This window comes from Crinia signifera, chromosome 1 (genome assembly GCF_055691185.1).
Source record: "Crinia signifera chromosome 1, ASM5569118v1, whole genome shotgun sequence".
NCBI lineage: Eukaryota > Metazoa > Chordata > Amphibia > Anura > Myobatrachidae > Crinia > Crinia signifera.
Window position 1 is genome coordinate 193,061,783 of NC_139217.1, and position 13,462 is coordinate 193,075,244.

Consider the following 13,462-nt stretch of genomic DNA (forward strand, 5'->3'; position numbering starts at 1 on the left):
CCTTAGTTACTGATTCAACTAATAATTTATAATTGGATTCCATTAGACTAGACATAATCAGGCTTGATTACTGCTAGCACCATTACACAGAGCAATATGATTGCTGGCAATATATTGCTGAGCAATATATTGCCAGCAATCATATTGCTCCGTATCTCCTTTTCATCAGCGTCCAGAGATGGTCACTGATAAAAAGAGACACTGCCGGGGGAAAGAGCTGATCTCCAGCATGCTCCTGTGACCAGCGACCATTGCAGAGATCGTTGCAAGAGCGTGCTCCTGGCGACAGTCGCCCCGTAAGCACAGGGATATGGTCGCTCAGCAGCCATATCCCCGGCGATTATTGCTAGAATTGCACCGTGTGTACGGGGCTTAACATCACTAAACTACAGTAGGACCATTGCAGCAGTGCCTCATGCAGCACAGTATGCTTTGATCAAAAGAAATTCTAGAAGAGATAAGAAATAAAGTTACTGAAAAGAGCTACTGTATTATCTCCAACTGGAGAAAACTTGGAACGTTGGTGAATCTTCCCAATAGTGGTCAGCTTACTAAAATACCCTCAAGTGGGCATGAATGACTCGTCAAGGAAGTCACAAAAGAACCCAGATAAAAATGTAAGGATCTGCAGGGCTTGCTTACCAAGAGTAACACATTTGCATAAAAATACTTTGACAATCCTCAGGCCTTGTAGGCTAATGTTCTGTGGACTGATGAGCCAAACATGGGAGACATGGGTCATGTTATATCTGGCATAAAGAGAACACAGCATTCCACAATAAGAACAACATACCCACTGTCACACAGTGGTGACTGTGTTAGGGTGTGGGATGGTGTGCTGCTTCAAAACCTGGCAACTTAATGCATTCTGCTCTTAGGGGGAGGAGTCATCAGTCCATCATTTAAAGCTCATGCACAACTAGGTTATGCAGCAAGACAATGCTGTGCCAGGACCTTAAGAAGGCAGTTCATGCAGTAAACTCCTCTAATGTGTTCAAAATATCTCCACCATAATAGGAAAGACGGATCTTCACACAGAGATTTGAACCCAGGAATTTCTCTGTGCGAAAAGGTCCAAGCAGGTCAGAATTGCCTGGACTTTGCCCCTGTCGACTACCAGAGTTACTCCCAGGTCCGACTTGTGCTGCCTGCATTGTGAAAGGCCCAGGATTTAAGGCGCAGGTTAAATTTCAAAGCTGCTGGCTTACTGAGCTCTCCTATACTCTGGCTAGACCTGGCTGTCTCTATGGCGGAAGTCACTGAAGCCTCTGCAGAACTTCCTTCCAATGCGACAGTACTCACACTCCCCTCTCCCAACATGTCTGAGGTTATTCAAAGTCAGCAACAGGGGGGAAACATGCACTCTGACTTCATGGAACAGAACCTCTAACTGTCACTGAGCAAACAAGGTGCATTCATATTGGCCGCTTACAGTACTGGACCTGCCAATGGGAGTGTGGGGTGGGATATACCGGAAAAGGATGCTGCAGGGCAAACACGAATGCAGACACAGACAATGGGTCATATTAAATGTTCTCGGCGAGGGGGTAAAATGGCGAGGATTGCCAAAAACAAGCGACTCTCGCCGTTTAACCCCTGCGGCATCCGCTCTCCATATTCAACATTACGGGGGAATCCTCACTGTCAGAGGACAGCGAGTATTCCCGCAAACAGCGGGGCTCGCGGCTAATGCAGGGAGCCCGCTGCATTTACCCGCGAGCCTCGTTGTTTTGGCGGCCGCACACGCCGTTTCCGCGAGGTGGAAATGGCGAGGTGGAAATGGCGTGTGCAGGGGGGTCACTTGAATACTGACTGTGCAAGCTGTGACAGCGAGCAGTCATCACTGCTGACTGTCACAGCGAGCAAAAAGCATTGAATACTGCCCTTTGTGTGTAAGGAACCCATCTGGAAATAACCTGGTGCCAAAGTGCTCTGGGAAAAGGTGTATAAAGCTTAGCCCAAGACCAACCGATGTTCAAAAGCCCAGGAAAATTAAGGGTCCAAGTCCTGGTTGCTGTCTGAAAATGGTATTAGTAAGGTATTTAATTTTTCACAATAGTGATATTGTTTTTTTGGATAACTTTTTATCCTGTAATAAGTCAAATAATGAATTAAAAACTGTATTTTTTGGGACAAATATAAAAAAAAAAATCAGGAAGGCTGCAAAACCTTTTTACACATACTACATTTTGTCAGAAGTTATTTATTACACCAGCGGCCCTTAATCAGATCTGATCGCAGTACAAATTTGTTCTCAAATGGGCAAAACCATGTGCACTGCAGGTGGGGCAGATGTAACATGTGCAGAGAGAGTTAAATTTGGGTGGGGTGTGTTGAAACTGAAATCTAAATTGCTGTGTAATGCAGCCAGTATTTACCCTGCACAGAAACAAAATAACTCACACAAATGTAACTCTCTCTGCACATGTTACATCTGCCCCACCTGCAATGCACATGGTTTTGACCATTTTCCAAACAAATTTGTACTGCAATCAGATCTGAATAAAGGCCATTGTGGGAGGAAACCAGGTATCAGTAAAGTCCATGCAAACATGGGAAGAACATACAAACCACACAAATAGAGCCCTGGTGGGAATCAAATCCAAGGCGTGCTCCCCAATGTGCCACATGAATGCTGTTGTTTATGTCCTACTGGAGAAGAGCGCTATATAAATAAATATTATTATTACTTTGTTTTTATCATTTTGATTTAATCATGTACACACTGATGCACTGTAACTTTATTTTATTTTGAAGCAGATGTTAAAATGATCTGCAAATGCTTTAATATGGTATGATCCAAAAATTTCAACTCACTGTTTCTGCTGTGGACACTGTGGAAATGCAGCTGTTTTTCTTAGTTAAAGCTATCGACTGTCGACTGTAGACTGAACCTCTGAACGAAGACTCAAAATTGGATGCTGACATACTATCTCTTTTGGGTAGTCTGATGAGGAAGCGTAGACAAGGCACAGTCTTGTGAATGGTTTCCCTAGGAATTTAGATGATTGAATTAGAATAAATAAAATACAACACATACTGCAAATTTACTATGATGTTATAGATCAAATTTGGTCCTCAGGACAGTGCATGTTTTGCAGGTCTCCTCAAATAAATTTTCTCCACCTGTGGCTCTTTTAAAATGTGTCAGTGAGTAATGAGTACACCTGCAGGGTGACATGGAAAATGTGAACTGTGTGGGGTCCTGATGACCAAGTTTGAGAACCACTGTTATAGATGATAGTATTACAAAAAAAAGTGTAAGAATAAGGAACACGTACACACTGGGCGATTCCAGCCACTACAATATAGTTAAATATATCGGTAGTGCCGCTGGCTGGAAAATATATTGCAGACACACTGAACAATATCGTTCAGTGATGTCACCTTACATGCAGTCATTGATGATATAGGGCCTTATTCTGGTCTGTGCGGACGGAGCCGAATATGCGGCCAGGACCGTGCGTCCTAAACCCCGCCTTTCGTACGGATCGCTCACTCCGTCCGAACGCGGTAAGAAGCTGCCCGAACGGACCGCAAGTGTATTTCTCATGAATACACCTCCTCCATCTCAGGGAACCTCCCCCATCATTCGATGGTCGCAGACCATCGAATGCAGGACCGAGTGGCCAGGCAGCTCCCGCAACCTCAGACCACACGGGCATTTCTCCGTGCAAAAGCAGGGATCTGGGCGGGCAGCTGACATCCGGCAATGTCATATGTCCGCCCCCTACACGTGCGTCACGACCGCATTACCATACGTACGCCCAGCGTTTTCATGGGAACGCCCATGAAACGCGGGGTGTAAACATATGGTAATGAGCCCAAACAGCCCTTCACGCCCCTCTCCACCCCCTGTTCGTAGTGTACACATTTCATGCGGAATTTGGACATGCGTCCCGTTCGCACATGCGCAGAGACGCCTCTGCACATGCGCAGACACAAAACATCGGCAGGCCGGCCGCACGCGGACATTACCGCACCAACCAGAATAAGGGCCATAGTCACAATTTATGCGTACACTATGGGCGACATTATGAAAAATATTGCTTAGAAGGCATAGATAAGCTTATTATCTCGCCCAGTGCATACACACAAACTATGCACGCTCCCACGGATCATTAACAAACTCCTCCCCCCATTATCTGTACATGCTGGTCAATTTTGACTAAAATGTCAATGACTGCATGTATGGAGTGGGGACCTGATGACATCACTGAACAATATTGTTAACAATGTCATTCAATGTGTTTGCACTATATCATGCAGTCGTCAGAATCACCCAGTGTGTATGGGACTTAACAGTCAAAGGGCGAGATACACTAAGTCTTGAAAAGTGATAAAATCGAGAGTGATAAACCACCAGCCAATCATCTCCTACCTGTCATTTTTCAAACACAGCTTGTGACATGGCTGTTAGGAGCTGATTGGCTGGTGGTTTATCACTCCCCATTTCATCACCTTTCAAGCTTAGTACATCTGGCCCCGAGTCCTCTTGGGATGAATTTTTTTTTAAGGATACACACCACAAGGAGAATCACAAAAGATAGAAAGCCAGCCTTCATTGATATTACATGGTTTTCATACACAGTTCCTTGAAGCTGACATTCAATAAGACTTTATTAATTACGGGATGCCATGGGAGAATACCAGGGGTCAGACACTAGGTGTAGTGTTGAGTTTGGTTATTGCCTTCACATACTGTATTTTCACATCTTAATAACTTGCAATCATTTATTTATTTATCATTCAGTCTATTAAAGCATACTAATATTTAATAACCCACATGTCTTGCAGCAAATTTTTTCCCAGTTTTATTGAAAATTAAGCAATTCAATTCTAGAGAATCATCTGAAATGGTACAAAGGTAGCAGCTCAAGGTTAAGAAAATGGAAAAAGTGTATCTAAAAACTGAATAATAATGTCAATTTCCTAGCTATGAAACTGAGGGCCTAATTCAGGTTGGTTTACAAAAGCAAACTCCTTCTTTAATGGACAATACCATGTGCACTGCAGGTGGGGCAAATATAACATGTTCAGAGAGAGTTACATTCGGATCTGCACATGTTATGGACAGGTGACTATTTTATTTATATTGGGCTCTCTGAGACATTTATTTTTCTATACATACATATTTTATTTTATTTTAATATCTCTGGTTACAACAGAGGTAGAGCGCAGTTCCCTTCTCTGTTTATTGTGTTTCTCTTTTAATAAAAAGCAATCTTATAGGGAACAACTGGTGAACTGACCTGATGTTTTTTTTACACTGGTCAACGATTTTGTGATATTTGTGTATAACTGTAAATTTACATTTCTCAGTGTACCTAAACACTGAACGTGCATGCTGCTTGGAAGGAGTATACAGGCACATTAAGGCTGATATCTTATTACCCATGATCGCTTACTACGGGTAATAGGCTTGGCCATGGTTATCTAATTAGCTTTGGTTGTGACGCGTTTCGCAGCTTATTGGGTAAGCAGCCCCATTTTCAGCAAAAATGGGGCTGCAGCTGGGCGAAAACACACAGGTTTCCCTTAATCTTTGTGTTTTCGCAGTGAAACGGATCCTTTAATGGGCAATAAAAATGATTGGCAATACAACATTTTTCTCTCCTGATGTTTCATCAGGGGTAATTTAGTACCCCCCTAAGACATCATGTGAGCCTGAGGAACGTGCGTGTAGCACCATGTTTACCACTTCTGCCTGCACCACAGGAGGATCCCCCGCCGTTATGTTCAGTTAGTAATAAACAAGTCCACACATTGCTATATTTTAAATAAGGACTTATATGAAAGGAAAACAATGTGGTTTTTGTTAGATTAGCCTCTGTGATTAGCCCAGAGCCGACAAGCACTAGAACCCGGGATGACTCTCTCCAGAGATATACCTGTGAACATGACCTGCTGTGCAGGTGTGACTACAAAACATGTCTTTCTCCTCAACGTCCTTATCAAGTGTACATGAATTGAGGATACTGTTTCTACTAAAGAGAAATGGTTTGTACCGGCGCTGGCTGAAACATACACTTGAGACGGTATATTGTTATAAATTTTGTATTCCAAAGGTTAATTTTGACCAATTGTTCCCAGTGCTCTGAATTTCAATGAGCTCAGGATTCCCTTATGGCTCACCTAGGTATCCAATTCAGGGATTATACTGAATCCCACAGCCGCAGCTTGATTCCTGGATCCAAATATGTGGTGTGCTGGTAGCAGGGATGGTTGGTGTAGGTCTCTGGGATGGGTTACCCCTTAGCTGGTCAATTGCTGAGCACCAGCAATTGACCAGCTAAGGGGTAACCCATCCCAGAGACCTACACCAACCATCCCTGCTACCAGCACACCACATATTTGGATCCAGGAATCAAGCTGCGGCTGTGGGATTCAGTATAATCCCTGAATTGGATACCTAGGTGAGCCATAAGGGAATCCTGAGCTCATTGAAATTCAGAGCACTGGGAACAATTGGTCAAAATTAACCCTTGGAATACAAAATACAAATTATATCTACAAGGATGGTAATATATCTTACCTTATTCAGCTGGTTATAACTTTCTCATTCCTTATATACCACCAATTTGTATGAAGAGACTGAGCCCTACAAATTAGTCATCTTTTTAAAATTTTATTATAAATGCATATCTTTTTATTTATTTGTAAAATATTGTGATTTAACTAGTAAAATTTATAACAATATACCGTCTCAAGTGTATGTTTCAGCCAGCGCCGGTACAAACCATTTTTCTTTGCTTGCCATAAATATTAGGGACTGACAATCCCCAGTACCGGCTGCTGCTAATTGCGCACCCCACACTTTCTATATTTTTTCTACTAAAGAGGAACTACAGAGCCTTATAGCACTGTACCACTACCATTGTGCACAGCAAAGACCCCGCTGTCACAAACACTGTAAAACAAAGATACTGCACCTAGCACACCCAAAATACCCTGTACTCTCCAGTCTGGTTCTAGCATATCACCTGCAGTCTGCACCTGTGTAACCGTGTATCTAATGCTACAGTATCTGCTTCTACTTGGTTAATAAACCGAATAAACTGTTTAAGCCACTCTGCTGTGCAGACTCACCTCAATATGTACACCTGCTGTGCACTTTCAGCAATCAGTGCCTTAGTCAAACTCTACTAATATTCTTGAATTGCAGGGCTTAGTTACAATACATTACATGGAGGTGTAATTAGTCCACCTTGCAGAGTGACACTGGTACTACAACTATATGGACAAAATCTGAATGCGATCAGCTAGGCTCTCAGGTGTGCGGCCTTTAAGAGTTTTTCACACAATGCCAAGTGAACCTCCCCCAGCTAAAATAACTGCCCAACCATGACTTACACACATATAAACTGTGAAAATGGGGGCTTATTCTAGTTGATATGGTACCCTGTGCACTCTTAGGGGGGAGCGATAATTTAGGCATTTCTGCGCATGAGCAGACACAGGGTGTGAGTGGGCATGGCGAACTACATGTTCGCCATCCCGCTCACACCTTGCAGTGCGGTCGGGGGGCAGCGGGGGGTGCAGCCCAATGGAACGACCAATATTTCATGGGCATTCCCATGAAAACGCTGGGCATTCCCATGGTAATCGCCCAGTGACGCAATTGCGGGGGGGGGGGGGGGGGGGGTGTTGGGGCAGCCAGCTGATATAAGCGGATGTCAGCTGCCTGCCAGCTTCCTTCACATGCGCAGGATGCCGGGGAGCCAATAAGGAGAGCTGTTAGCGCTGGGCATAACGGCTCTCCTTGTCGGCTTGGGAGGGGGATCATACATCTGCCCTTAATGGGTGTCCGCTTCTCCATGTTATGCTGGAGAAGCAGCACCCGTCCTTTAAAAACATGGGGCAGATTCATACATCTGCCCCAATGTTTTATTTCCCTAAGATGTGAATTCAACTGATTGGGCAACATATTTATTTAGCACCTTATAGAAGATAATATATAGAATCTAATTGGTTGCCCATAGCAATATCCCATCTTCATTAGCATTCCCATTTTAGTAAATAAACCATATTGGGCCTGATTCAGATATTGTTGGAGGTGCTATATCTGCTGCTTACCAAACATCTTATACGGTTCCTGGTTTTCTGCTACACTGTATGCCTATGGAAGCAATAGCCATTGTGCTGGTGGAGATCATTTTTCTGTTTTCTAGTCATAATTAAACAGGGAAATATTATGTTTGCACCCCTGTAAGTGGAGATAGGTTCTCTACCTCGAAGCTGTATTTAGGAGAAAGGGCGGAGGTTGGAGTTTGACTAGAACTACAAATAAGCATGCCCAGTAGCAGCATGGTGATATCACAGTCTAAGTAAGAACTTCCAGGTTCCCATGTCCTTGTTCGAACATTCATAATGCCAATGGATGCTGAAATGTTACTTACAGATATACAGTAGTATAATATATGTAAATAATAATAATTATAAAAATTATAATGTATTTCAATCACTAAACTGATTTACCTGTACTTTGGATGAATTATTCCATATATAATTGGATTATAAATTGCAGAGGCTTTAGCTATAACTGCTGGAAAAGTCTTGGTATACGGTGTTAAAGATTTCCCGTGGCTAAAATAGAAATAAATACTGTAGGTGAACATTGCAAAATGTTAGGGATGTTGCTGTATTATTTAAACATTAAACACCTGCATTACATTATATTCTATAGAAAGGGTTCAACATTGTTACTATTACCGAAACTTGGTGGGACGAATCACATGAGTGGGAGGCTTACATAGAAGGTCTGTTTAGAAAATATATGTAGAATGGGAGGGGGGGTATGTTTATATGTTAAACCATCCTTAAAACCATACATAAGGGAAGACATATACAAGAGCACAATGGAGTCAGAAGAATTGGTATGGGTAGAAATCACAGGTATCATTAAAGGGGCTAAAAAAACTTATAATAATAGGGATGTGTTATAAACTACCAAACATAAATGCAGAGAAGGAAAAAGACCTCTTGCTAAAGGAGGGAAAAGTGGCCAGCTTAGGGGACATTATTATTATGGGTAACTTTAACTACCCTGAAATATTAGAAATATAGTTCAAGTAGTACTGCTAAGGGAAATGTATTATTGGATGCCCTTTTATGAGGAAGTCAGTAGGGGCGTGGACTTAGGGAAACCTGTTGATGTAATACTTCTTGATTTCATTAAAGTTTTTGACACGTGACTCATAAAAGGCTATTAATAATACTAGGTAACTTAGGGGTAGGATATACAATTTGTAATTGGATTAAAAACTGATTGCACAATAAGGGGAAGAGAGTGGTGGTAAATGTCATACATTCCAGCTGGGGTAAGGTCCAAAGTGGAGTCCCACAAGGTTCAGTTTCGGAACCTACCTTTTTTATATATTCATTAATGATATATGATGCGACATAGTGAGTAAGATTGCAATATTTGCGGATGACATGAAATTGAGTAAGAAAAATAAATCAGGAGAGGATGTGGATACACTACAATCACTTATTAATCTGCAAAGACGGAAAATGCGGTTTACCATTGAAAAATGTAAAGTAATTCATTACGGGAACAAAAATGAACAAGCTACTTATAGGCTAAAAGGACTTAATATAGGGAATTCTGCAGTGGAGAAGGACTTAGGGGTCATCATAGATGATACATTGGGTAAGAGTGCACACTGCTAAAGTGCAGCAGCAAAATAAAAACCAGACACTGACATGCATTAAAACAAGTCATTGGTGAGACCACACTTGGAATACTGTGTTTGGTTTAGGGCACCACACCTTAAAATAACATAAATGAATTGGAACAGGTGCAGAGAAGGGCGACTAAATTAGTATTCAAATCACTAGAATACAAAGATAGACTAACCAGGCTGAGAGGGGGGGGGGGCACTGTGACATGGGTTTGCTCCGGGTGCCCTGGCTGCACCCTATGCCACTGCTAAGGGAATCATGTAGATAGGACTTACTAAAGTCAGTAGTTACAAGTCAAATAGGTTGTATTTGATGGACTAACTTCTTTTTTTCAACCTTGATTACTATGTTTCGTACAGTATGTTACTATGTTTGTATGTAAATACAGTGCACACTGCTCAAGTGCAGCAGCAAAAGCAATGCACATTTTCACAGATCCAATTACTGTAGCTGCTAATTGCTTGGACCTATTCAAATAAGTCCAGCAGCCCCACACATACTGTTGCAAGGGCTTTTCCCCACAGGGAAACCCATAGATTGCAGAATTGTATGCAGAACACAGGGTTGGACACATGGGAAACCCCCTGTGAAGATTGGCCACACCTCAAAACATAGGCCCATACCACTCAATTCCCCTGGATGGGGCCCTTCATGTCCTAGTCCAACATTGGCAGTATCTATGGGTTGCTGGGCCTGATTCTGGTTGACTTGGCCCCACTGTGTGCAACCTGAGGCCTAATTGATTATGCAACCAATGTCTTGATGGATTCGGTATGAAATCCCGACGGTCAAAATCCCGACTGGGTCGAAATCCCGAATGGGTCATAATACCAACAAGGACAAAATCCCGACATTTAAAATCCCAACAAGGACAAAATCCCGACATCTAAAATCCCGACAGGGTTAAAATACCGACATATAGAATGTACAGGTGAAAGAGTCAACATGACTTTCCGTTGACAGGTCGTGAGGGATTTTAAATGTCGGGATTTTGTCCTTGTCGGGACTTTAACCCCTTCCTGACACAGCCAGTTTTTGCCTTCCTGACAGAGCCCTTTTTTTCAAATCTGACATGTATCACTTAAGTGGGGATAACTTTTTTTTGCTTTTACTTATCCCAGTGATTTTGAGATTGTTTTCTCGTGACACATTGTACTTCAAATTAGTGGTAAATTTGGGTCGATACAGTCTGTGTTTTTTTGTGAAAAATACCAAAATGTCGTAAAAAAATGGAAAATTTAGCAATTTGCAAAATGTTAAATTTTCTGCTTGTGAGACAAATAATCATACCACTCAAAATAGTTAATAACTAACATAGACCATATGTCTACTTTATGTTTCCATCATTATTTCAACTTCCTTTTAACTTTTTTGGACACTAGGAGGCTTACAATATGAATAGCAAATTCTCAAATTTTCAAGAAAATTTCAAACACTGATTTTTTTAGGGACCAGTTCAGTTCTGATGTGACTTTGAGGGACTTGTATGTGAGACACCCCCATAAATGATGCCATTTCAAAAACTGCACCCCTCACAGTATTCAAAACAGCATTTTGGAAGTTTGTTAACCCTTTAGGTGTTTCACAGGAATTAAAACAAAGTGTAGGTGAAATTTCAAAATTTCATTTTTTTTGCAGATTTGCAATTTTAATAAATTTTTCTAAGGAACACAGTAGATTTTACTAGAGAAATGGGTACTTGTGAGTTATCCGGGCTGCCGATTTTGTCCTTAAGTTAAGGACACCCGACCGACGCGATGCCCGCGATTTAGCCCCAAATCGGGGGCATCGTGTCGGTCGTGGCCGTTATAAGGGGCCGCGACGCGATGCCCACGATTTCCTATACACAGTAATGTTAAAAGACACGATGGACCCGATTTCCCATAGACAGTAATGTTAAAAGACGCGATGGACCCGATTTCCCATAGACAGCAATGTTAAAATAAAATGACAATATGAAATTGTCCAATATGTTTTAAAAAAAAATGTTTCATGGCCCCCCACCACCGTTAACGCCACCCCGCTATTGACGCCAACCCGAAGCGTGGCGAGCGCAGCGAGCCCGCGAGGGGCGGCGGTACGCGTCCTCCGACCTTTTCATGCCCTACTATCCACTAGGGCGTGGAGTGAGAATAGAATAGTGTGGCGAGCGCAGCGAGCCACCGAGCACGAAGCGTGGCGAGCGCAGCGAGCCCCGCGAGGGGACGCGGACACCTGTGAAGCCCGCAAGGGCACGCGGATACCTGTGAAGGTGTCCGCGTCCCCTCGCGGGGCTCGCTGCGCTCGCCACGCTTCGGGCTCGGTGGCTCGCTGCGCTCGGCACACTATTCTGTTCTCACTCCACGCCCTAGTGGATAGTAGGGCATGAAAAGGTCGGAGGACGCGTACCGCCGCCCCTCGCGGGCTCGCTGCGCTGGCCACGCTTCGGGTTGGCGTCAATAGCGGGGTGGCGTTAACGGTGGTGGGGGGCCATGAAACATTTTTTTTAAAAACATATTGGCCAATTTCATATTGTCATTTTATTTTAACATTGTTGTCTATGGGAAATCGGGTCCATCGCGTCTTTTAACATTACTGTCTATGGGAAATCGGGTCGGAAATCGGGTCCATCGTGTCTTTTAACATTACTGTCTATGGTAAATCGTGGGCATCGCATCGCCCACGATTTCGGGCGCGATGAAAAAATCGGCAGCCCGGATAACTCACAAGTACCGAGAAATGTGACTAAAAATTGATTCCCCCAATTCTTTTGTTTTCATAAATATCCTATATGTGGCCCTAGTGTGCACGTTGACCAAACCACAGGCTTCATAATAGAAGGAGCACCTACTTGATTTTGGAGCCTCCTTTTTATGAGATTATTTTTTAGGCACCATGTAGGTTTCTAGGCACCATAAGATGCTAAAATTTAGGAACCCCCCCACAAGTGACCCCATTTTGCAAACTACACCCCTCAGGGAATTCATCTAGGGGTATAGTGTACATTTCAAACCCCCAGGGGTTTCACCAATTGTGGTACAACTGGGCAGTGAAAATGAAAAATTAAATTTTTTACACAAAAATGCAGTTCTGGCTCAAAATTTTTCATTTTCACAAGGAATGAAGGAGACAAAGCACCCCAAAATCTGTGCCCCAATTTCTCCCGAGTACGGCAATGCCTCACATGTGACCAAAAAATACCATTTGGGTGCATGGCAGGACTCAGAAGGGAAGGAGTGATTTTTGGATTTTGCAGCTCAGATTCTGGTGGAATGTTGGTGGGTGCTATGTCGCATTAGCAAGACCCCCCAAGCACCAATACAGTGGAACCCCCCCACAAGTGACCCCATTTTGCAAACTATACCCCTCAGGGAATTCATCTAGGGGTATAGTGTACATTTCAAACCCCCAGGGGTTTCACCAATTTTGATACAACTGGGCTGTGCAAATGAAAAATTAAATTTTTTACACAAAAATGCAGTTCTGGCTCAAAATTTTTCATTTTCACAAGGAATGAAGGAGACAAAGCACCCCAAAATCTGTGCCCCAATTTCTCCCGAGTACGGCAATGCCTCACATGTGACCAAAAAATACCATTTGGGTGCATGGCAGGACTCAGAAGGGAAGGAGTGATTTTTGGATTTTGCAGCACAGATTCTGGTGGAATGTTGGTGGGTGCTATGTCGCATTAGCAAGACCCCCCAAGCACCAATACAGTGGAAGCCCCCCACAAGTGACCCCATTTTGCAAACTACACCCCTCAGGGAATTCATCTAGGGGTATAGTGTACATTTCAAAC

The 13,462-nt window shown here is 43.0% G+C and overlaps 1 protein-coding gene across 3 annotated transcripts in view; it reads right to left on the reverse strand.

The window, feature by feature from the left end:
• The window catches only part of LOC146066162 (melanopsin-B-like), a 180,920-nt gene that overhangs the window by 100,711 nt on the left and 66,747 nt on the right, over positions 1–13,462 (reverse strand). For all 3 annotated transcript variants that reach the window (XM_083179099.1, XM_083179098.1, XM_083179097.1), the window contains 2 exons: positions 8,479–8,586; positions 2,818–2,992 (listed from right to left, as the gene is read on the reverse strand). In XM_083179099.1, the coding sequence (XP_083035225.1) occupies positions 2,818–2,992; positions 8,479–8,586 (283 nt within the window). The remainder of the gene's footprint in view (positions 1–2,817; positions 2,993–8,478; positions 8,587–13,462) is intronic.